Source organism: Coregonus lavaretus (genome assembly GCF_964263955.1).
Source record: "Coregonus lavaretus genome assembly, contig: HAP1_SCAFFOLD_334, whole genome shotgun sequence".
Taxonomy (NCBI): Eukaryota; Metazoa; Chordata; class Actinopteri; order Salmoniformes; family Salmonidae; genus Coregonus; species Coregonus lavaretus.
Genome location: NW_028160098.1, coordinates 2555 through 29130, shown reverse-complemented (window position 1 = coordinate 29130; position 26576 = coordinate 2555). Strand labels below are relative to the sequence as shown.

The 26576-nt window shown below is 41.1% G+C and overlaps 1 protein-coding gene across 1 annotated transcript in view; it reads right to left on the bottom strand.

Annotated features, from left to right (window-relative positions):
* Nucleotides 1-23477, bottom strand: part of LOC311122162 (ceramide kinase-like) — a 29136-nt gene extending 5659 nt beyond the window's left edge. Inside the window, 3 exon segments of the mRNA XM_084196560.1 lie at nucleotides 2611-2716; nucleotides 3990-4124; nucleotides 23373-23477. Of these exon segments, the coding sequence (XP_084052686.1) occupies nucleotides 2611-2716; nucleotides 3990-4001 (118 nt within the window). The 5' untranslated portion in view covers nucleotides 4002-4124; nucleotides 23373-23477.
* Nucleotides 23478-26576: the final 3099 nt, after the last annotated feature.

Sequence of the window (26576 nt, the reverse complement as noted above, 5' to 3'; positions counted from 1 at the left end):
CCAGGCCTGTCTGAAGTTTGCTAGAGTGCATTTGGATGATCCAGAAGAGGATTGGGAGAATGTCATATGGTCAGATGAAACCAAAATATAACTTTTTGATAAAAACTCAACTCGTCGTGTTTGGAGGACAACGAATGCTGAGTTGCATCCAAAGAACACCATACCTACTGTGAAGCATGGGGGTGGAAACATCATGCTTTGGGGCTGTTTTTCTGCAAAGGGACCAGGACGAATGATCCATGTAAAGGAAAGAATGAATGGGGCCATGTATCGTGAGATTTTGAGTGAAAACCTCCTTCCATCAGCAAGGGCATTGAAGATGAAACGTGGCTGGGTCTTTCAGCATGACAATGATCCCAAACCTACCGCCCGGGCAACGAAGGAGTGGCTTCGTAAGAAGCATTTCAAGGTCCTGGAGTGGCCTAGCCAGTCTCCAGATCTCAACCCCATAGAAAATCTTTGGAGGGAGTTGAAAGTCCGTGTTGCCCAGCGACAGCCCCAAAACATCACTGCTCTAGAGGAGATCTGCATAGAGGAATGGGCCAAAATAGCAGCAACAGTGTGTGAAAACCTTGTGAAGACTTACAGAAAACGTTTGACCTGTGTCATTGCCAACAAAGGGTATATAACAAAGTATTGAGAAACTTTTGTTATTGACCAAATACTTATTTTCCACCATAATTTGCAAATAAATTCATAAAATATCCTACAATCTGATTTTCTGGATTTTTTTTCTCATTTTGTCTGTCATAGTTGACGTGTACCTATGATGAAAATTACAGGCCTCTCTCATCTTTTTAAGTGGGAGATCTTGCACAATTGGTGGCTGACTAAATACTTTTTTCCCCCCACTGTACTTAGTTTTTATTTGATGACTTTATTATTTATTTTTCATTCCTTAAAGTCATCATCTCATCTCAAGCAGTAGCAGTCAGCCAAACCTAATGTTATCTCTGTGCTCTCCATACTGTACTGTCTTTGAGTCATCCTATTTAGGTAGCCTATGCTGCAGACCTGTCTGATGAAATCATTTTACTAGTTTACATTTACATTTACGTCATTTAGCAGACGCTCTTATCCAGAGCGACTTACAGTTCAAATCAAATCAAATTTTATTGGTCACATGCGCCGAATACAACAGGTGCAGACATTACAGTGAAATGCTTACTTACAGCCCTTAACCAACAGTGCATTTATTTTAAACAAAAAAAGTAAGAATAAAACAACAACAAAAAAAGTGTTGAGAAGAAAAGAGCAGAAGTAAAATAAAGTGACAGTAGGGAGGCTATATATACAGTAAAATAAAGTGACAGTAGGGAGGCTATATATACAGAGGGGTACCGTTGCAGAGTCAATGTGCGGGGGCACCGGCTAGTTGAGGTAGTTGAGGTAATATGTACATGTGGGTAGAGTTAAAGTGACTATGCATAAATAGTTAACAGAGTAGCAGCAGCGTAAAAAGGAAGGGGTGGGGGGGCAGTGCAAATAGTCCGGGTAGCCATGATTAGCTGTTCAGGAGTCTTATGGCTTGGGGGTAGAAGCTGTTGAGAAGTCTTTTGGACCTAGACTTGGCACTCCGGTACCGCTTGCCGTGCGGTAGCAGAGAGAACAGTCTATGACTAGGGTGGCTGGAGTCTTTGACAATTTTGAGGGCCTTCCTTTGAGGGCCTTCCAGTTAGTGAATAGATCTTTTTTTTATACTGGCCCCCCGTGGGAATCAAACCCACAACCCTGGCGTTGCAAACGCCATGCTCTATCAACTGAGCTACATCCCTGCCGGCCATTCCCTCCCCTACCCTGGACGACGCTGGGCCAATTGTGCGCCGCCCATGAGTCTCCCGGTCGGCTGCGACAGAGCCTGGATTCGAACCAGGATCTCTAGTGGCACAGTTAACACTGCGATGCAGTGCCTTAGACCACTGCGCCACTCAGGAGACGAAGTAGATAAGGCATACTTTCACGAACGGTCTCTGTCCCTCTCAGTGTTGTGTACATTCCTCTCTCATGCGGTCTGTGTGTATCTAACCTAACGTAGCAGACGTAAAAATGTATCCGTCCATAGATCTGTATATAATTATGTTTCTGCCCTAACAATGGGAGTCATTGTCACAAAGGCAGGAAGGCAGGCGACAATTTTAGGTCCAAAATAAGCCCATAGAAACACATTGGGCTTATTTTGGACATATTTTGGCGACCTCTCTGGTCTCCGTCCGAAACTGAAAAAAACTGGCGCAATGGATTATGGGATTGTAGTTAATTACCACATTTCTGAGCTGAACTAGGTTGAATATTTGCTTAATGAAAACGACAACTCCCTTCAGCCCAGCATCCCACATAGTTGACTTGATTTCTGTCGTGAATTATTTGATTTCTCTCTAGAGAAACGGCACGCTGGGCTCACATATTTTTTTTTTTACAAAAATAGATGGAATTCAAGTAATTGAACAGACGGTCAATTAGTTGTTTAATGACCGGAAAAAATATGAAATGACGGTTAATCGCTCAGCACTACTGAGTAACTGCACAGAATGACGGCCATACTCATTTCTGAGTTAGCCTTGCAACCAGACTTCACAAAGCATATTCAGTGTCAGTAATACTCAGCCATACTCAGTGCTGCGAGCTGCTCTCTGATGGTCTGGACCCACTGCTGACACAGCGCCCCCTCTGGACAGTGGAAGGTGACGTCACTACACCGCCAGCGGTGCTGCCACTGCTGACATTGGATTCGATTTTGAGCATGGTGAAGTTAATTACACTTTGGATGGTATATCAATTCACCCAGACACTACAAAGATACAGGTGTCCTTCCTAACTCAGTTGCCGGAGAGGAAGGAAACCACTCAGGGATTTCACCATAAGGCCAATGGTGACTTTAAAACAGTTGGCAGAGTTTAATGGCTGTGATAGGAGAAAACTGAGGATGGGTCAACAACATTGTAGTTACTCCACAATACTAACCAATTAACAGATTGAAAAGAAGGAAGCCTGTACAGAATACAAATATTCCAAAACAAGCATCCTGTTTGCAACAAGGCACTAAAGTAATACTGCAAAAAAAGTAGCAAAGCAATTAACTTCTTGTCCTGAATACAAAGCGTTATGTTTTGGACAAATCCAATACAACCCATTACGGAGTAGCACTCTCCGTATTTTCAAGCATAACACGTTATGGGTATGCTTGTATCGTCAAGGACTGGGGAGTTTTTCAGGATAAAATAAGAAACGGAGCTAAGCACAGGCAAAATCCTAGAGGAAAACCTGGTTCAGTCTCCTTTCCACCAGACACTGGGAGATGAATTCACCTTTTAGCAGGACAATAACCTAAAACACAATGCCAAATGTATAATGGAGTTGCTTACCAATAAGACAGTTAATGTTCCTGAGTGGCCGAGTTACGGTTTTGACATAAAGCTACTTGAAAATCTATGGCAAGACCTGAAAATGGTTCTCTAGCAATGTTCAACAATCAATTTGACAGAGCTTGAAGATAAAAAAAATAGAATAATGGGCAAATGTTGCACAATCCAGGTGTGGAAAGCGCTTAAGAGACTTACCCAGAAAGGCTCATAGCTGTAATTGCTGCCAAAGGTGCTTCTACAAAGTACTGACTGAGGGGTGTGAATACTTATGTAAATGAGATCTATGTATTTCATTTTTATTTATTTTGCAACAATTTCTAAAAATATGTTTTCATTTTGCCACTATGGGGAATTGTGTGTAGATGGGTGAGATTTGTTTTTATTTTAATCTATTTTGAATTCAGGCTGTAAAAACAAAATGTGGAATAAGTCAAGGGTTATGAATACTTTCTGAAGGCACTGTATATGGTAGAGACATGGGGTTTGGACTATTGTTTTTCTGAAGCAATTCTCTATTGAATGGACATACTTGTATAAACCTTGAATTAATTCAACATTTTATGGGTGAACACCCTATATATTGAATCCAATATCTGTAGATTGCTCTAGATTACCAACAACTCCTACCTGTGAATGCATATGGATAGGCCTCAGTCAGTTTCTGGGGCATTTTCTGCCACCTGCCATCATCTTTCGTCCCGCCGTCCACATCGAGCTCCCGGACTGCTAGGATCTCAGACACGGACACGCTGTGGCTGGTACCTGTTAAGCACACCAAATCAATCTGTCACAATGTGGTAGGAACCAGAGGTTTATCCTTTATACATTCATTTCTTGGAGAAAGGGAAAGCAAACACACACACACACACACACACACACACACACACACACACACACACACACACACACACACACACACAGAGAGAGAGAGAACTATGGTGCCAGGATCTCAAGCCCTTTTTGACCTACCCAACCAAACTTGGCTGGCTGTATCAATTACAGCTTGGATAGCTTCATGCTAATAAAGTTAATGTGATGAGATTGGAGCTTTAATGGACTATTAACGGTTTGATTTCAGCATTAGGGTGGAGCTAGTATTGGGCTGAGAGAAGGCAGGGAGGGGGAGAACCATTAGTGTTGTATAGCTGTTGACCACTCCTGCCATAGAAAGCACTACTGATGGATAATGGAAGGGGAGCTCATTTGGAGAAAGATTAAATCTATCACTATAGACCAATACCATATTGTTAGGGCAACTCCTACACTAATGGTGCCTGTTATTACCACCCTTTTCCTGAAGTCATTATCATGATCCGAGTCTGCATTCATTTTGATTTTGTGCCCAGTGCAGTTCTATAAAAGCTCTATAGGAAATCAGGGAAGAATGAATTACTTCTGTGCTGATCAATCATTAATGCACATACAATGGCCTGGTGTGGCACCATACAGAGGCCATAAGAGTGACATTATAATAAAACACTGTTTTATTTCTGCCTGCTATCTAACTGCATACCCCAAAGCATCAAGCTGACCTCGAATGCAGTTTGTGTGTCGACTGAGAAGTCACTTTTCAGCTACCAAGACCTGTCTACGACCCGTTTATGATCCATTTGTATTTGTATTTATTATGGATCCCCATTAGCTGCTGTCTTGGCAGCAGCTACTCTTCTTGGGGTCCAGCAAAATTAAGGCAGTTATACATTTTAAAAACATTACAATACATTCATAAAAGATTTCACAACATATTAAGTGTGTGCCCTCAGGCCTCTACTATACTACCACATATCTATAACACAAAATCCATGTGTACATGTGTGTATAGTGCGTATGTAATCATGTGTTTGTTTGCATGTGTCTATGTTTGTGTTGCTTCACAGTCCCCGCTGTTCCATGATCTGTTTTTTAAATCTAATTTTACTGCTGGCATGAGTTACTTGATGTGGAATAGAGTTCCATGTAGTCATGACTCTATGTAGTACTGTGCACCTCCCATAGTCTGTTCTGGACTTGGGTATTGTGAAGAGACCTCTAGTGGCATGTCTTGTGGGGTATGCATGGGTGTCCGAGCTGTGTGCCAGTAGTTCAAACAAACAGCTCAGTACAAATACAAGTAGTGATGAAGTCAATCTCTCCTCCACTTTGTCCCTCTTTGTGGCACCTGACCACACGACTGAACAGTAGTCCAGGTGCGACAAAACTAGGGCCTGTAGGACCTGCCTTGTTGATAGTGCTGTTAAGAATGCAGAGCAGCGCTTTATTATACAGACTTCTACCCATCCTAGCTAATGTTGTATCAATATGTTTTGACCATGACAGTTTACAATCCAGGGTTACTCCAAGCAGTTTAGTCTCCTCAACTTGCTCAATTTCCACATTTTCCATTACAAGATTTAGTTGAGGTTTAGGGTTTAGTGAATGATTTGTCCCAAATACAATGCTTTTGAAATATTTAGGACGAACTTATTCCATGCCACCCATTCTGAAACTAACTGCAGCTCTTTGTTAAGTGTTGCTGTCATTTCAGTCACTGTGGTAGCTGACATGTATAGTGTTGAGTCATCCGCATACATAGACACACTGGCTTTACTCAAAGCCAGTGGCCTGTCGTTAGTAAAGATTGAAAAAAGTAAGGGGCCTAGACAGCTGCCCTGGGGAATTCCTGATTCTACCTGGATTTTGTTGGAGGCGCTTCCATTAAAGAACACCCTCTGTTCTTTTAGACAGGTAACTCTTTATCCACAATATAGCAGGGGGTGTAAAGCCATAACACACAAATTTTTCCAGCAGCAGACTATGATTGATAATGTCAAAAGTCTAACAAAACAGCCCCCCCCAATCTTTTTATCACCAATTTCTCTCAGCCAATCATCAGTCATTTGTGTAAGTGCTGTGCTTGTTGAATGTCCTTGCCAATATGCGTGCTGAAAGTCTGTTGTCAATTTGTTTACTGTAAAATAGCATTGTATCTGGTCAAACACCATTTTTACCAAAAGTGTACTAAGGGTTGGTAACAGGCTGATTGGTTGGCTATTTGAGCCAGTTAACCTCTACGGGATCAGTGTTCTGTATATGGGACGGTTGAGCTAACGTGCGCTAATGTGATTAGCATGAACTGGGTTCCACAGTTTGAACCCTTGCTGTCTCTGATTTCACACCCACCCCGCCCGGCCATCTAGATGTGTGAAAGTTAGTGTATAGGCTAATGATCCATCATGTATGACATTCCTGAGAGTGTGTAAACTTACATTTTGTATTACCATATCCTTTTTGTATGTTCTCTATAGTTATGTACTTGAAAATGTATCAATTGACCAATTCGGCAAGACTTGATACAAAATAGTCCAGTATTGCAATGCTTCACTGGATCAATCTGAAACTTTGCACACACATCTAGTGGCCAAAATCTAAATTGTGCCTAAACTGCAATATTATATTGTGGCCTTTCTCTTGCATTGATGAAAAAAGATACAAATAGAAAACGCATGTTTTTTGTTTGTATTATCTTTTACCAGATCTAATGTGTTATATTCTCCTACATTAATTTCACATTTCCACAAACTTCAAAGTGTTTCCTTTCAAATGGTATCAAGAATATGCATATCCTTGAGGTCCTGAGCTACAGGCAGTTAGATATGGGTATGTCATTTTAAGCAAAAATTGAAAAAAAGGGTCAGATCCTTAAGAGGTTAAGGGGGCTTTACTATTCTTAGGTAGGTGAATAACTTTTGCTTCCCTCCAGGCCTGAGGGCAAACACTTTTTAGTAGGCTTAAATTGAAGATATGGCAAATAGGAGTGGCAATATCGTCCGCTATTATCCTCAGTAATTTTCCATCCAAGTTGTCAGACCACAGTGGCTTGTCATTGTTGATAGACAGACAAAAACATTCACCTCTTCCACACTTACTTTACGTAATTCAAAATTACAATGCTCGTCTTTCATAATTTGGTCAGATATACTTGGATGTGTAGTGTCAGCGTTTGTTGCTGGCTTGTCATGCCTAAGTCTGCTAATCATGCCAATGAAAAAAATCATTAAAGTAGTTGGCAATATCAGTGGGTTTTGTGATGAATGAGCCATCTGATTCAATTAATGAAGCAGCAGAGTTTGCCTTTTTGCCCAAAATTCCATTTAAGGTGCTCCAAAGCTTTTTACTATAATTCTTTGTCATTCATCTTTGTTTCAGAGTATTCAGTTTAGTCAAATTATATCTCAATTTGCAGTACATTTGCCAATTGGTTGTACAGCCAGACCTATTTGCCATCTCTTTTGCCTCATCCCTCTCAACCATACACATGTTCATGTTAATGACATGTCCCTACTGTGACATTGTCATATAGTCTTTGATAAAAGACCACCATTTCTGGAGGTGCCAACAACCCCATTGGCTAAGGAGGGTAAATAAAGGCCACTACAGAGGAGAGGTATGGTGCAGTGACTTGGAGGAGAGGTATGGTGCAGTGTCTTGGAGGAGAGGTATGGTGCAGTGTCTTGGAGGAGAGGTATGGTGCAGTGACTTGGAGGAGAGGTATGCTGCAGTGTCTTGGAGGAGAGGTATGCTGCAGTGTATTGGAGGAGAGGTATGCTGCAGTGACTTGGAGGAGAGGTATTGTGCAGTGACTTGGCTCAACAAGTTGAGGTAGAGGTCTTCACGGATCCACCTGTACCCGAATACCCGAGGGGGTCCGGATCCAGAATTCTAACTAATGTCACGGTCTGGGTCGGATCTGATGATGATGGGTCTTACTCTTGGGTATGTGTATTTTTAACTGACATGTACGGAAGGACCCATACGAGACTGCTGCAGGGAGAGAGAGAGAGCGTGAGAGCGAGCGCTTGTATAATTTATGCTACTGCTGTTGCTTTTCAGGAGAGTGGCACGTGTAGTTTGTTGTTGGCCAATCATAAGGCATGAAAGCGCCAACAGGCTACAGTCATAGAGCCTCAGTGTGTGGCAAAAGTTAAGAGATATCTAAATCAATGGAAGATGGAATTAAAAGTTAAAGGCAAGGAAAGGCTACAGCGACTAAGAGCCAACAGGTAGGCTGTTACTTAAGATCATCAAGGACATCAACCACCCGAGTCACTGCCTGTTCACCCCGCTATCATCCAGAAGGTGAGGTCAGTACAGGTGCATCAAAGCTGGGACCGAGAGAATGAAAAACAGCTTCTATCTCATGTCCATCAGACTGTTAAATAGCAATCACTAGCACATTAGAGGCTGCTGCTGCCTATTGAAATCACTGGCCACTTTAAGAAATTGAACACTATGTAAACATTATTAACGTTTACATATCTTGCCCTACTCCTCTCATACAGTTGAAGTCAGAAGTTTACATACACCTTAGCCAAATACATTTAAAAACTCTGTTTTTCACAATTCCTGACATTTAATCCTAGTAAAAATTCCCTGTTTTAGGTCAGTTAGGATCACCACTTTATTTTAAGAATGTGAAATGTCAGAATAATAGTAGAGAGAATTATTTATTTCAGCTTTTATTTCTTTCATCACATTCCCAGTGGGTCAAAAGTTTACATACACTCAATTAGTATTTGGTAGCATTGCCTTTAAATTGTTTAACTTGGGTCAAACGTTTCGGGTAGCCTTCCACAAGTTTCCCACAATAAGTTGGGTGAATTTAGGCCCATTCCTCCTGACAGAGCTGGTGTAACAGTCAGGTTTGTATGTCTCCTTGCTCGCACACGCTTTTTCAGTTCTGCCCACAAATGTTCTCTAGAGGACAGGGCTTTGTGATGGCCACTCCAATACCTTGAATTTGTTGTCCTTAAGCCATTTTGCCACAACTTTGGAAGTATGCTTGGGGTCATTGTCCATTTGGAAGACCCATTTGCGACCAAGCTTTAACTTCCTGTCTGATGTCTTGAGATGTTGCTTCAATATATCCACATAATTTTCCTTCCTCATGATGCCATCTATTTTGTGAAGTGCACCAGTCCCTCCTGCAGCAAAGCACCCCCACAGCATGATGCTGACACCCCCGTGTTTCACGGTTGGGATGATGTTCTTCGGCTTGCAAGGCACCCCCTTTTTCCTCCAAACATAACGATGGTCATTATGGCCAAACAGTTCTTTATTTGTTTCATCAGACCAGAGGACATTTCTCCAAAAAGTATGATCTTTGTCCCCATGTGCAGTTGCAAACCGTAGTCTGGCTTTTTTATGGCGGTTTTGGAGCAGTGGCTTCTTCCTTGCTGAGTGGCCTTTCAGTTTATGTCGATGTAGGACTAGTTTTACTGTGGATATAGATACTTTTGTACCTGTTTCCTCCAGCATCTTCACAAGGTCCTTTGCTGTTGTTCTGGGATTGATTTGCACTTTTCACACCAAAGTACGTTCATCTCTAGGAGACAGAACACGTCTCCTTCCTGAGCGGTATGACGGCTATTGTTTGTACAGATGAACGTGGTACCTTCAGGCGTTTGGAAATTGCTCCCAAGGATGAACCAGACTTGTGGAGGTCTGCAATTTATTTTCTAAGGTCTTGGCTGATTTCTTTTCATTTGCCCATGATGTCAAGCAAAGAGGCACTGAGTTTGAAGGTAGGCCTTGAAATACATCCACAGGTACACCTCCAATTGACTCAAATGATGTCAATTAGCCTATCAGAAGCTTATAAAGCCATGACATCATTTTCTGGAATTTTCCAAGCTGTTTAAAGGCACAGTCAACTTAGTGTATTTAAACTTCTGACCCACCGGAATTGTGATACAGTGAATTATAAGTGAAATAATCTGTCTGTAAACAATTGTTGGAAATATTACTTGTGTCATACTCAAAGTAGATGTCCTAACCGACTTGCCAAAACTATAGTTTGTTAACAAGAAATTTGTGGAGTGGTTGAAAAACAAGTTTTAATGACTCCAACCTAAGTGTATGTAAACTTCCGACTTCAACTGTATGTGAGAATGCTGTTCATTGACGACAGCTCAGCGTTCAACATGATTGTCCCCTCCAAGCTCGTCACCAAGCTTAGGACCCTGGGCCTGAACAACTCCCTCTGCAACTGGATCCTGGACTTCCTGACGGGCCGACCCCAGGTGGTGAGGATGGAAACATCACCTACGCCACTGACCCTCAACATGGGGTCCCCACAGGGGTGTGTGCTTCGTCCCATCCTGTACTCCCTGTTCACTCACGACTACATGGCCACGCATGACTCCAACACCATTGTCAATTTTGCTGACGACACCTCAGTGGTAGGCCTGATCACCGGCGACGATGAGACAGGGAGAAGGTGACCTGGCAGTGTGGTGCCGGGACAACAACCTCTCCCTCAATGTCAGTAAGACCAAGGAGCTGATGGTGGACAACAGGAAATGGGTGGGGGGCGAGCACGCCCCATCCTCTTCAACAGGGCTGCAGTAGAGCGGGTTGAGAGATGGAACACCTTCCTAATATTGAGTTGCACCCCATTTTGCCCTCAGAAAAGCCTCAATTCATTCCACATGGATGCTGGCCCACGTTGACTACAATACTTCCCACAGTTGTGTCAAGTTGGCTGGATGTCCTTTGGGTGATGGACCATTGTCGATACACACGGGAAACTGTTGAGCGTGAAAAACCCAGCAGCATTGCAATTCTTGACACACTCAAACCAGCGCATCTGGCACCTACTACCATACCCCATTCAAAAGCACTTAAATCTTTTGTCTTGCAAATTCACTCTCTGAATGGCATACATACACAATCTATGTCTCAATTGTCTCATTTTGTATACATCTGGCCCTTCATTGGACACTGTGTTAACAAACCTCCAAACGAGCTTCAATTCCATACAACACTCCTTCAGTAGCCTCCAACTGCTCTTAAACACTAGTAAAACTAAATGCATGCTCTTCAACCGAACGCTGCTTGCAACCGCCCACCCGACTAGAATCACTACTCTAGACGGGTCTGACCTAGAGTATGTGGACAACTACAAATATCTAGGTGTCTGGTTAGACTGTAAACTCTCCTTCCAGACTCACATTAAGAATCTCCAATCCAAAGTTAAATCTAGAATCGGTTTCCTATTTCGCAACAAAGCCTCCTTCACTCATGCTGCCAAACATGCCCTCGTAAAACTGACTATCCTACCGATCCTTGACTTCGGCGATGTCATTTACAAAATAGCCTCCAACACTCTACTCAGCAAATTGGATGTTGTCTATCACAGTGCCATCCGTTGTCTCCAAAGCCCCATATAATACCCATCACTGTGACCTGTACGCTCTTGTTGGCTGGTCCTCACTACATATTCGTCGCCAAACCCACTGGCTCCAGGCCATCTATAAATCACTGCTAGGCAAATCCCCGCCTTATCTTAGCTCATTGGTCACCATAGCAACACCCACCCGTAGTCTGCGCTCCAGCGGGTATATCTCACTGGTCATCCCCAAAGCCAACACCTCCTTTGGCCGCAATTCCTTCCAGTTCTCTGCTGCCAATGACTGGAACAAATTGCAAAAATCTCTGAAGCTGGAGACACTTATCTCCCTCACTAACTTTAAGCATCAGTTGTCAGAGCACCTTACCGATCACTGCACCTGTACACAGCCCATCTGAAATTAGCCCGCCCAACTACCTCATCCCTAGATTGTTATTTATTTTGCTAATTTGTACCCCAGTATCTCTATTTGCACATCATCTCTTGCACATCATTCCAGTGTTAATACTAAATTGTAATTATTTTGCACTATAGCCTATTTTATTGCCTTACCTCCATAACTTGCTAAATTTGCACACTGTATATTATATGTATTTCTGTTGTATTTTTGACTTTGTTTTGTTTTACCCCATATGTAACTCTGTGTTGTTGTTTTTAATCGCACTGCTTTGCTTTATCTTGGCCAGGTCGCAGTTGTAAATGAGAACTTGTTCTCAACTGGTTTACCTGGTTAAATAAAGGTGAAATAAAATAAATAAATAAATAAAAAAAATTGTCAAGGCTTACAAATTATTCTTTAACCTGTCTCCTACCCGTCATCTACACTGATTAAAGTGGATTTAACAATTGACATCAATAAGGGATCATAGCTTTCACCTGGTCAGTCTCTCATGAAAAGAGCAGGTGTTCCTAATGTTTTGTACACACACATATACATTTTACATTTACGTCATTTAGCAGACGCTCTTATCCAGAGCGACTTACATCATTATTATTTTTTTCATACCCCCTGTGGGAATCGAACCCACAACCCTGGCGTTGCAAACGCCATGCTCTATCAACTGAGCTACATCCCTGCCGGCCATTCCCTCCCCTACCCTGGACGACGCTAGGCCAATTGCGCGCCGCCCCATGGGTCTCCCGGTCACGGCCGGCTACGACAGAGCCTGGATTCGAACCAGGATCTTAGACCACTGCGCCACTCAGGAGACAATATATACACACACACACACACACACACACATATATATACAGTGGGGGGAAAAAAGTTAGTCAACCACCAATTGTGCAAGTTCTCCCACTTAAAAAGATGAGAGAGGCCTGTAATTTTCATCATAGGTACACGTCAACTATGACAGACAAAATTGGTGGCTGACTAAATACTTTTTTTCCCCACTGTGTGTGTGTGTGTGTGTGTGTGTGTGTGTGTGTGTGTGTGTGTGTGTGTGTGTGTGTGTGTGTGTGTGTGTGTGTGTATGTATATATATATATATATATATATATATATATATATATATATACACACACACATATATATATATTAGGGGTGTAACGATTCGTTTTAACAACGATTCGATTTGTATCACGATTCGTGGTTGTCGATACGATTCAAGGACGATATTGGTTCATTTAGAACGATACGATCCGAAACGATTCAGTGACTTGAAATCGATTCAGTAACCTTTTAGCCAAAAATTCAACCAGTGTGACTGAAATAAATACCTGGTAACCAGTTGCATTTTAATGGCTGGCAATAGTCTTGATATTTTTAACAGTGTTTCATGCCTCCATGCAGACCATCTGGTATTATGAAACTTACCCATACCTACGTTGACAGCAGCCCCGTAAAGTCTCACAAGTCCGTCTGTTATGGCCTGTGCGGTTCGGTCAGCACCCAATTCAATCAGTCCAATAAAGTCCGAAGTAAACTCTCCGTTGCTGGACACAGACACAATGTAAACTATTTCCTGCTCAGTTTTTGTGATGTCCTCAGATCCATCAAAAAGCATTCAGTAAAGGAACATCCTCAGAATAGGAAGACATGGGACGTGCGTGTTTAGCTTTATGCATTTATTCTCGGCTAGCTTTTAGCAATGGCTTGCGCCACATTCGTGTGCTCCTTGCTCTTTTCATGTTGGTCAAATAAAGGATGGTTGAAATTCTTTGAGCCTTTATAAAATGCACCTGTTTTGTCTGCTAGATGTGGATTTGAGCGGCAAATCTTGCACCACATTTCAGTGCGCTCATCGTTAGCTTCAAGCCACTGCACATCTTGGAGCCACTTTTCCGAAAAAAGTATTTTCTTCGGCTCTGGCTCCAGTTGGCGTTTCTTTGTAGGTGGCGAAACGCCAAAAAGGCTGCTTAATGTCTGTTGCTTTTTGGACATCCCTGACAGTAGTTGACAAGCAACATGTCATGTGTAAGGTTAGATGAGAAGATCGGTCAAGTACGCAAAGGCGCGTAGTAATTTGTCGCGCTTGCGTATCTGCGTACCAGTTATGTGCACCCCTGCATATAAAGTCTGACGTGCTTAAATCCAATGGGTTATTTCCTAGTATCGATACAATCGATTTATTACATTTTAAAACGATGTTAGATCGATATATGTTGTCCAAAAGGCCAACTCGCCGCGCACAGATCGATGTAGTTGGATCATATGAATATAAATCGATACATCGATGTAGTAGATGAATCGTTACACCCCTAATATATATATATATACACACAAATACATAAACACACTGCTCATTCTGATATTTCTTAATTTCTTTCTTTTTTGGATTTGTGTGTATCGATTTGTATTGTTAGGTATACTGCACTGTTGGAGCTGGAAACACAAGCATTTCGCTGCACGTGCGATAACATCTGCAAACTAAGTGTACACAACCAATAAAAATGTGATATGAAGCAAATTGGCAACAGGAAACATGAGTTTCATTGTTCTGTTTGCTACCGGTTGTTAACCACAGATGGCATTGCTACGGAGGTACGGAGAGGCCAAATGAAAACCATACATCAAATGTGATGACTCAGCAAATTGTAGCTGTTAAACATACACTGCATTAGTGTTCCACGGTATACCGAAACTTCAGTACTTTTTCAATGCTAGAACATGAAAAACACTACGGTAATAAAAAAAATAGTTTTACTTTCGGTACTAGCCTAGCACTTTGTTTATGATAATATGCAAACCATAACGTAAAATATGCCGATTTCAAAGCTGACTGCCACCACAAACTTTATTCATTAACTTATTTGTTCTCTCTCACATCTCTACCAAAGATTATCAGCGAACTGACTGCCTTGCAAATGACGTCGTTACTGGTTAAAGAGACAGCGCACATTTTTATAAAAGAAGCTACTTCAATGCAAATGTTGTTGATCAGTACCCTAAAATAAGTCCTAAATGGAAGGGAAACAAATTGTTTGTCATCTGTAGCCCCTTAAAAATCAGCCAAAACAAGCTCAATAACTCAATGCATGCACACACCAATTTACCCAATTTATCAATAGAGATTTACCATTCAAATAAATTATTACCGTTATGTAGTTGGTAAAAACCAAGTCAAATTGATTGCATGATTGTATAATTGATTCAGTAATGTATACATGGCTGTCTCTGAAAAATGTTGATGTAAAGAAATTCAAAATGTCATGATATTGAACTCAAAAGATGCACAACGATTGCTGTGGTATCATGATGGTATTGAGTATTGTGATACTAAACCTGGTATCGAAGTCAAAATTCTGGTATCGTGAAAACACTGCACTGCAAAGCATCAGCTCATTTTTAAGTCATGAGCATTCAACCTCAATGTCCACCCCCAGATCCAATGATTCCAAGTTAGAAGACATAGCAAAAAATACACTGCTCAAAAAAATAAAGGGAACACTAAAATAACACATCCTAGATCTGAATGAATTCAATAATCTTATTAAATACTTTTTTCTTTACATAGTTGAATGTGCTGACAACAAAATCACACAAAAATGATCAATGGAAATCAAATTTATCAACCCATGGAGGTCTGGATTTGGAGTCACCCTCAAAATTAAAGTGGAAAACCAGACTACAGGCTGATCCAACTTTGATGTAATGTCCTTAAAACAAGTCAAAATGAGGCTCAGTGGTGTGTGTGGCCTCCACGTGCCTGTATGACCTCCCTACAACGCCTGGGCATGCTCCTGATGAGGTGGCGGATGGTCTCCTGAGGGATCTCCTCCCAGACCTGGACTAAAGCATCCGCCAACTCCTGGACAGTCTGTGGTGCAACGTGGCATGGTGGATGGAGCGAGACATGATGTCCCAGATGTGCTCAATTGGATTCAGGTCTGGGGAACGGGCGGGCCAGTCCATAGCATCAATGCCTTCCTCTTGCAGGAACTGCTGACACACTCCAGCCACATGAGGCCTAGCATTGTCTTGCATTAGGAGGAACCCAGGGCCAACCGCACCAGGATATGGTCTCACAAGGGGTCTGAGGATCTCATCTCGGTACCTAATGGCAGTCAGGCTACCTCTGGCGAGCACATGGAGGGCTGTGCGGCCCCCAAAGAAATGCCACCCCACACCATGACTGACCCACCGGTCATGCTGGAAGATGTTGCAGGCAGCAGAACGTTCTCCACGGCATCTCCAGACTCTGTCACGTCTGTCACATGTGCTCAGTGTGAACCTGCTTTCATCTGTGAAGAGCACAGGGCGCCAGTAGCAAATTTGCCAATCTTGGTGTTCTCTGGCAAATGCCAAACATCCTGCACGGTGTTGGGCTGTAAGCACAACCCCCACCTGTGGATGTCGGGCCCTCATACCACCCTCATGGAGTCTGTTTCTGACCGTTTGAGCAGACACATGCACATTTGTGGCCTGCTGGAGGTCATTTTGCAGGGCTCTGGCAGTGCTCCTCCTGCACCTCCTTGTACAAAGGTGGAGGTAGCAGTCCTGCTGCTGGGTTGTTGCCCTCCTCCACGTCTCCTGATGTACTGGCCTGTCTCCTGGTAGCGCCTCCATGCTCTGGACACTACGCTGACAGACACAGCAAACCTTCTTGCCACAGCTCGCATTGATGTGCCATCCTGGATGAGCTGCACTACCTGAGCCACTTGTGTGGGTTGTAGACTCCGTCTCATGCTACCACTAGAGTGAAAGCACCGCCAGCATTCAAAAGTGACCAAAACATCAGCCAGGAAGCATAGGAACTGAGAAGTGGTCTGTGGTCACCACCTGCAAAACCAGTCCTTTATTGGGGGTGTCTTGCTAATTGCCTATAATTTCCACCTGTTGTATATTCCATTTGCACAACAGCATGTGACATTTATTGTCAATCAGTGTTGCTTCCTAAGTGGACAGTTTGATTTCACAGAAGTGTGATTGACTTGGAGTTACATTGTGTTGTTTAAGTGTTCCCTTTATTTTTTTGATCAGTGTATATTACATTACACAGAACACACATTTACAATGCATCTCCTCTAGGGCTGGGCGATATGGCCTAAAACTCATGTCTCGATTTTTTCGAACTTATTGGCGATTCACAATATATATCTCCATTAAAAAAAATGTTCTCTAAATAAGCTTTGTTGTACAATTAAATGGCCAAATACACTGCATGTAAAACAGTCAGCAATAATCGAATGAGCTTGTGAAATTATACTTAGGCTGAATATATGCCTTCCATAACCATAAGACCCACTAATCATTTAATTATTTGATCAAAATAGTTGTACCTGCTTTTTTGCAATAATCACTTATCTGGCTTTCAGGTCTGTATTTAAAAATGCCCTTTTTGTTACAAATTTAAACAGAACCATGCATAATGCATATTCACAAAAAATTTACATCGGTCTCATAAACAATCTCTCAAGCACAAGCCCACGTGCTAGTGAGTAGCCAGCTAATATATAGATTTCAAGTTTAGCCAACCTCATAGCAAATGGGTTTCATTTAATCTCTCCAACTTTTCTGTCTTCTAAATCTGATCAGAGATAGAGGAACATTGATTGACAAAGGGAACCCCATCAAATACAGCTGGCAAAATCATTTCAAACTAGTCACTCTAGTGGACGTACAGTGAGCTCCAAAAGTATTGGGACAGTGACACATTTTTTTTTGTTTTGGCTCTGTACTCCAGCACTTTGGATTTCAAAATTATACAAATGATGCAGACTGTCAGCTTTAATTTGAGGGTATTTTCATCCATATCGGGTAAATCATCTAGACATTACAATACTTTTTGTACATTGTCCCCCCATTTTAGGGGACCAAAGGTATTGGGATGAATTCACTTATATGGCCCCATATTCGTAGAACAAATGATGACATCAAGCTTGTCATGCTACAAACTTTTTGGTTGTATTTGCTGTTTGTTTTGGTTGTGTTTCAGATTATGTTGTGCCCAATAGGAAATGAATAGTAAATAATGTATTGTGTTATTTTGGAGACACTTTTGTTGTAAATAAGAATAGCATATGTTTCTAAACACTACATTAATGTTGATGCTAACATGACTATGGATAATCCTGAATGAATCGTGAATATTGATGAGAAAGTTAGAGGCATAAATATCAACCCCCTCAAAAAATGCTAACCTTGTTATTGTAATGTGTCCAACTTTCTCACTCATCTTTATTCACGATTCATTCAGGACTATCCGTAACCATCGTAGCATCCACATGAATGTAGAAGTGTTTAGAAACATTATATTCTTATTTACAATAATAGTGACTCTCGATGTAATTATTGTGTGCTAGGAATATGGAAAAAAATACTAAACTTTTGACTACTTTAATACACATAAGTGAATTTGTCCAAATACTTTTGGTCCCATACAATGGGGGGACTATGTACATAAAGTTCACCCGATATGGATGAAAATACCCTCAAATTAAAGCAGACAGTCTGCACTTTAACCCCAGTCATTGTATAATTTCAAATCCAAAGTGCTGGAGTACAGAGCCAAAACAAAAACTAATGTATCACTGTCCCAACACTTTTGGAGCTCACTGTATGTAGCCCAACTCTTTGACCACATTGTGGTAAGAGTGCTCCTCCTACCTGACTCTCCTTTGCCTCGGTGCAGGAACTTAGGAAAACAGAAACCTGGAATGGGAACAGTGGAGTTATTGTGGTTTGCATCAAGATGAGCAAACACTTTTTTCACAATATTGACATACTGTATCTCTTCAGCAGAATGAAACCTTTAAAAGGTCCTACATTGGCTTGCTTCACAATTTAGCCAGGGGAGTTCAAAGTTCAACAAGTGTTTCTCTTAGAGCGTTTCTCTTCTCTTAGTCAAAGGTTATGGATATACTGACAAAATACGTGTCTCTACGTCCTAACAATGTGAGTCGTTGTCCACAAAGTGTCACAGCGGGCTGTCTAGCTACCACCTATCCTTTCTTTGAATTGGTGGATAAATGAATTATTTAAATGCTTTTTTTCAATATTCGATGAGGGTTGTTGACGTCAACCGACTGTATTCAATGGAGAGATGCTATGCTACTAGACTCATACCATGAATATGCATATCCATCTTGAGACAACTCCGATAAGTGTTTTTCCTCAAAGTTGCAGGGATGTTATGTGTCCTACTTATTATGAAACGTCTATTCAATCAAATAAACCTCACGTAGCAAATAAGCCATTAATTTCTTTGTTGACCAAATTCGACACTCATTGACCTCCATACAAAAACTCCTTGCTTGGTGGGCCAAAAATATATATATATATAAAAAATATTCAGCAGAGTTGGGCATCTCTCTTTACCTCTTCCTCTGTCTTAGTTCAACGTACGTTTCTCTCAGATGCAGCAGATTTTGGCACTGAAGACAGTAGTGGAGCCAGCGTTCGATCAAGCAATTTCTACTCCGAGATAAGGTCTTGCGTCATTTGATCCCTTTCAGCTAGAGAATGGAAAATAATAATCTTATGAGAAATGCGTAGAAATTAATTTACCCTTTAAGTCTGAGAAAAAATTAATAATGTTATTTTATCAAAGACTCTATTCCCCTTTCATCTGGAGAGATTATTATTTTAACAACGCTGCTTGTGATTGCTCATTTTCAGGACTTTTGTCCTTCAGATATCTCAGAATTTAATGGTATTTTTTCTGCTCCTGAAATGAATAGGCTCGACTCCAAAGCCCATCCATTCTGAAATAAATGAAGAGACCTTTGACAGCCTCAAGATGAAAGATGGCAGATAGCAGGCATCCAAATGAACTAACACGATACAGGGAGGTCACTAATCTGTTTTATCTCTAGGCAGATATACTGTCCACATGGGAAGCCATTACATAAGTATGACAGGATAATTTCATTTTGGTATGACAACTTACAGCTATAACAATGTCACTGTAAGATATATAGATCTTAACATTGGCCTGCTGAATGTACACTATTGGTCATTTGTAGCCGAGGACATTATAATGGTTATTTTACGTTAGTCATACCATATTTGATCCCAGGCCTAAAAGCTACATAACACACTTGATTCTCAGATACTTAGTTGGCCCATGTTGTTATCAACTCCTTGGGTCATGGTTTATTAATATGCAAAACCATTTTTCTGGTGATAAACACGGAGTATACAAAACATTAAGAACACCTGTTCTTTCCATGACAGACTGACCAGGTGAAAGCTATGATCCCTTATTGATGTCACCTGTTAAAACGACTTCAATCAGTGTAGATGAAGGGGATGAGACAGGTTAAAGAATGATTTTTAAGCCTTGAGACAATTGAGACATGGATTGTGTATGTGTGCCATTCGGGGGGGGATGCAACGCAATATTAGGAAGGTGTTCCTAATGTTTGGTATACTCAGAGTACATCATACAAGTCTGACAATGGACAACTGCATAGTCACAGAATAAGCCGAGCTATGAATAAAAAGGTCTGTAAATACCGATGTTTACCGACTCCCGTTAGCGCGAGACACACAATAAAAAGGTTTACAAGCTGCTTTAGCTGAATACCAGCCTGAGTCATCACAGACAAACTGTACTCATCAAGGCCTTCCTACCTAGTTTGAACCTAAACCATATGTTCTCATTTGACAGTTTCTCAATTGAATGAGAAGATCAATACGATTGATATTTGGAATGTTTGAAGATACTCTTGATAATCTATATACTGACACACCACACACATTCAGCCATTCTTCATGACTTTCCTCCTTATACCCCTGTTGTTCAAACTGAACCCCAAGGTTGACCCCAATGACTTATTGAACATAACTCGACTGCATTAGCTCCTCACAACAAGGGTAGGTCAACACAACATACTGTACCAGCCATATTGTATGGAGCTGCTCTGGAAAATACAAGTCACTGTTTTCCTATGCCACTCAAAACACTAGCCGGATCTTTCCTAGTTGTGCAACTAGTGTACTGGTTTGGCTAATAACAGCCACAGAAAGAGAGGTGGGTTGGGTGATGAGGAGTGGGAGAAATTCAAACCCTTGGTAGGTCATGGGCCTGCCATGCAGGACACCAAATCAGACTAGCTAGCATTAGCCCTCCATGGAAATGTCAAAGTGCCAAGCAAGCAGTGGGAAAATTTCAACAGAACAGCAGGCCCTTATCCATCATAGTGTAGTGAGTGACATCATGAGTGAATGCCCTTCTGCGCTCTGATTCAGTGTTCACTGTTCATCATTATACGAATATAGATGGGCTCCCATGTTTGCATTGGACTGTTTGAAACATTACAAAAACATCTGATGGAAACATTTGCCAGGAACTACATTGTGGAAGACCCGTGCTAGGCCTTCCTCCATCTCTTGACAGTGAAAGTGATGGGCATGTTTGCTTTTGATGAGGGTGTCCTGTCCATTGTTAGAATGAGAGAATCTGAATGGCACATGGTCTACTTCAGAATTAGGCCGCAGAAAAGAGTGCAACTCAAACTGTGAAAACGATCGGCTAAACTGAAAAGGTGATACTGTTCGAGCTACTTCAAGGGTATTAATAAATAATAAACGAGGCTGCTATCAGACTATGGGATAAACTCATACAATTCCTTCAACATTTTCTATATATGTTATTAAATATCCTAATTAGCATCAAGCATGTTATATTGTTGATTTCTTGACTCGGAAAGCTAAATTGTTTGACGACATAATTGTCTGTGGGTTCCTATAGATTCAACGAGGCCTATCATTGACCATAAGGAGCGTGGACCCGCTTTCTTCCCTCATATCTCTAATGTAGGCTATGCTTTTGAATTCACCACAACAAGACGCTTTGAATATCCAAAAGGCATTTAGTAGAGTCAATTTCCATTTAGGCCTGCTTTCATGGGAGGTAGGCCTAAAGCCACATTCAATTCAACAGACCATACTGAGTTGAACAGTGCTGGCAGGTAGCCTAGCGGTTAAGAGCATTGAGCCAGTAACCGAAAGGTCGCTGGTTAAAATCCTTGAGCCGACTAGGTGAAACCTTTGTCGATGTACCCTTGAGCAAGGCATTTAACCCTAATTGCTTCTGTAAGTCACTCTGGATAAGAGCATCTGCTAAATGACTCAAATGTCAAACATAAACACATTCCATACGTCACCATGTGGATATGTTATGCTCCCATAGAGAATGATAGAGACTAAAAGGCCATATTAGCATTGGGCAGCGCCATTGAGGGCTTCCACCATGTAGTCAACTGGGTGGGTCTTCCACTTCATGATCTCTCCTGGTGACCCTGTTGGAGTCATGTCCAATCAGGTCATCTGGACGGATCAGCCAATCATGAAGAAGAAAAATGACTACTTTAAAATGGAGATAGCCTTAATGGCACTGGCCATGTTGTTAGACACTATAATGTCACAGACACAAAGAGGAGTCTTCTGTCTCGATGTTTGCTCCTCATCTGAATCTTGGGTGACAAGGGATGTGGTACTATGGCTGCGTTTACACAGGCAGCCCAATTCTGATCTCTTTTCACTAATTGGTCTTTTGACCTGAAAAATATCTAAGTGAAAATATTTGATGTTTAAGGTCAAAAGACCAATTAGTGGAAACAAAGCTCAGAATTGGGCTGCCTGTGTAAGTCAACGCAGCCTATGTAGCATCTACCATTCAGACATGTTGGCTCATGTAACCTAGTAGGCTATAATTACAATTTCATCAATAAATAACGTTTAATCTAATTAGCCTATAATAAAGACTAACACATAATGAACAGCCTATAAGTATGATGCTTTGTGCGTTTAAATGCAGTGGGAATAGACTGACAACATGAAGGCTACCGTGCAAGCGCTATAGCGGTTATTAGGCCTACCGTATGAGGTGATTGCAAACTCCAAGAACAAATCGCGTAACATCCAATTGACCCGACATAGTGAATCTACCCAAGCCAGGGCCGCCGCCGCATTCCGCGGCCCAGCTGTCAAACATTCAACAACTCAGAATTGGCTTGCTTTCAAAACTAAGTTCTGGGCAATGGATAGTCTCGCTGCTATGATACAAATGCATCTATAAAATAAAAACAAAAGACTGCACTAAACTGTCCTTGTTGTCTGTTTCAGATAGGCCTATAGAGTGCCCTTTACATCTACGCCTAATTTAGGCTTTAACATACCATGTCATTCGTTGACAATAACAATAATGTATTGTCTTTCATCAGCAAAAAGGTTAGGGGCAGGCAACAAAACATTTATATATTTTGAGACTAAGATCCAGAGAATTGTGAATGCGCACTTTACGTGTTTACGCGAATGTGGATAGCGAATATATCCAACAAAGAGAACATACTATAGGCTATAAATCACCTATCTGTCCCTAGATGTCTCAGTCGGAATATATTAGTAGCATATATCTTTGCACTTAATACCCAGTTTATCTTTTGACACTTACCGACTTTGAACGGGTGAAACGCATTTTTTATTGGCCGGAATCTCTTTCCATGTCAGAATCACACGGTTTAACAATACTTCGAAGACGCTGTTTTTCAGGAGGAGTTGGGATGCCAATAACCTCGGTTGTTTTTCCATGTCTTCACCAATAAGTCACCGCACTAGGTGACTTAGAGAGCGTATCAATGTTATCTTAATCTAAGCATTTCTTTAGTAATTTATCGGGTTACTGAGACCCATTCTCTACACAAGGAAACAATGTTGCTGTTTTCGACTGCCACAATTGGATAGCGGATTCTCCATTCACCAAAAGGGGACGGGCTGAAATTACGCCTGACGTCACGACGCATTCCAATTTTGGTGCTAGAGAAAGAGGCTTTAAGATGAGCTTGTTCAGAGAGCAAATATTTCAATAAAATAAAATATAATTAATATGATTGTAGGGCTATGTGTATATTTGTAAAATAAATACAAGTAAATAAGTGTTATGTATTTTAAAAACGTCAGAATGACACTCAAACGGACCATTATTATTTCACTTTCATGTTAGGCCTACTACTTCTGTCCAATAGAGATAGATAGAGGACTCTAGTGGCCAAAAGCCTGATCGTTTTAGCATGGGCAGCACCATTGAGGACTTTCGCCATTTTGAACTAGTGAACTGGATGGGACTTCCTAGGGGTTAAGGAAGGATCACATAATTCCATCCAGGTCACCAAGAGGGATCAGCCAATGAATTATACTTGTGAGCAAACATTCCATAACTACAGGTGCCAGTAAATCGCCAACCTTGGCATTATATATGTTCAAACAACACACTCCAGGTGGCAGTATGCACCCTTTCAGTTTGTTTACCAACTCATAAAAGTAGTAGTTGAAGAAAATGGACTACTTCAAAATGGAGATGGCCTTAATGGCAGTGCCCGTGCTCTCACAGACGCCATAATGGGACAGATACAATGATGCCATGTCTATCTAAGTCTATGTTCTATCCAGCACTTATAGTCCTTGATTTTGTGCCATAGGTGGACAAAAAATGAGTTTTTTATTTTGACATGAGGTAAGCCGAGAGGAAGTGGTTCTACAACAGACCCACGTTTGTAAAGTCTGTTCAACAATATTATCCTTTAGATATTTTCTCTCAAATTACCCCTCTCATAATTACCAACCACCCTGCCCACCGGCACATTAAGTTTAAATGGAATTGTATTTAACTTCTGGCTTCCCACGGACTGTTGTTGTGCAACCGAGTACATTTGAAAGCAACGCTAGTGTGTGTACTGTAAATACAGCTGTGTTGCTAAAAGTAACTAGTACATTGGGTGCAGTAGGTCTTTAGACTCTCCTGGAGGTGGTTTGTAAATCTTCCCTAGCGTGAGGTCATTTTTTTCTTATTTCTCGGGACTCTCATTTGAGGTCAAGCAGGTCATAAACAGTTTCTCTGTATTGTAAAATTATGCTTTTGTTAATTCCATGAAGTTTGGACGTTGAAAGGGATTGAATGCATTTCTCACAAAATGTATTGCTGCAAAGCAGATCAATCTATGTGCTAGTTAGTCACTGCAGTAGATCATTCAAGAAAACAACGTCTTCAATGGCCAGTACTGTATAATCAATGATCTCACTAACAAAGCATCATTGGTTTAATTGGAACACAACACATCTCTGTTATGTAGTGGCTGTGTGAGCAATGACAGCTTTGTCAGAGTCCCATTACAATGAACTGGGAGTCTGTAGTTGTACATAGTGAAGCATTGAGGATGAGTAGAATGCCATCTTGGAGTGATGTCATAATGGGGTCATAAGAAGATAGAATCCTCTTGCCATTAGGCTAGAATCTTAGATGGGAGAACATTCAGAGAGAAGGTTAGTTGGAGAAAGTCATCATATTGGTAAGTCATGTTTCTAAATTGTTCCTAAAGTTATGGTGAATCTACTATAATGGAGAGGACGGTTTTAGGCAAATATGATAGAATTTCATATCACTTTGCGTAGCCTACTGCAAGTATCAAATTCCTGTCTTATGTTTAAATGAATATTTTCATGGTTAAATATTGGTATGCATTCATTTATCTAAACTGATTACTGTATAATCTAGATTACCGAACCTGAGAGTGATTTCTGATGAGATTGAATTGATTAGTACTGTCTTAAAACACATTTAACAGCATAGTGTACTATACTATAAACATTTTTGAAAAGATTTACACAAAATCTATAGTAAAAAGAGTTTGCATAATTGGTTGGTCACAGCTTGTTTAGTTTGGATACAGGGCTGTTTTATGGTGAGATGCAAAATAATGTGTTAGAGGCACTAGAAATGTAGGCATTGATGAAAGGCACCACATAGGGTAATAGGCTTTAATAGTAGTGTGAATGGCTATAGGGACACTGGGAGGTCATGTTTATTGGACATACTGTCACTATAATCACAGGATGCATAGCCGCGGGAAGTAGTTGTCACGATCGTCGGGAACAGAGGAGGACCAAGGCGCAGCGTGGAATGCGAACATATTTATTAATTGATGATCACACGAACAAAAACAAAACGAAAACGTGACGTCCCTGGTTACATTCACAAACCAACACGGAACAAGAAACCACACCAAATGAATGCCTAACGGCTACCTAAGTATGACTCCCAATCAGAGACAACGAGCTACAGCCGTCTCTGATTGGGAGCCACCCTGGCCAACATAGATATACAAAACCAGAACAAACACAAATGAAAACTCACACCCTGGCTCAACATACTAGAGTCCCCAGAGCCAGGGCGTGACAGTACCGAGTGGAGGACAGAGGAGCCTCTTAAAGAAGAAGTTACAGGTCTGTGAGAGCCAGAAATCTTGCTTGTTTGTAGGTGACCAAATACTTATTTTCCACCATAATTTGCAAATAAATTCATTAAAAATCCTACAATGTGATTTTCTAGAATTTTTTTTCTCAATTTGTCTGTCATAGTTGACGTGTACCTATGATGAAATTACAGGCCTCTCTCGTCTTTTTAAGTGGGAGAACTTGCACAATTGGTGGCTGACTAAATACTTTTTTCCCCCACTGTAAATGTAAATTCTGTCAATTTGGAATTTACGTTCATGTCAAATTAATCTTTGGCAATTGGGTAAAAAATCAATGTGGAACTGTTAAAAGTGATTTGCTTTATTTCTTTTGATGCCGATGCTGTCTTTAGGTTGTTTAAGGATTT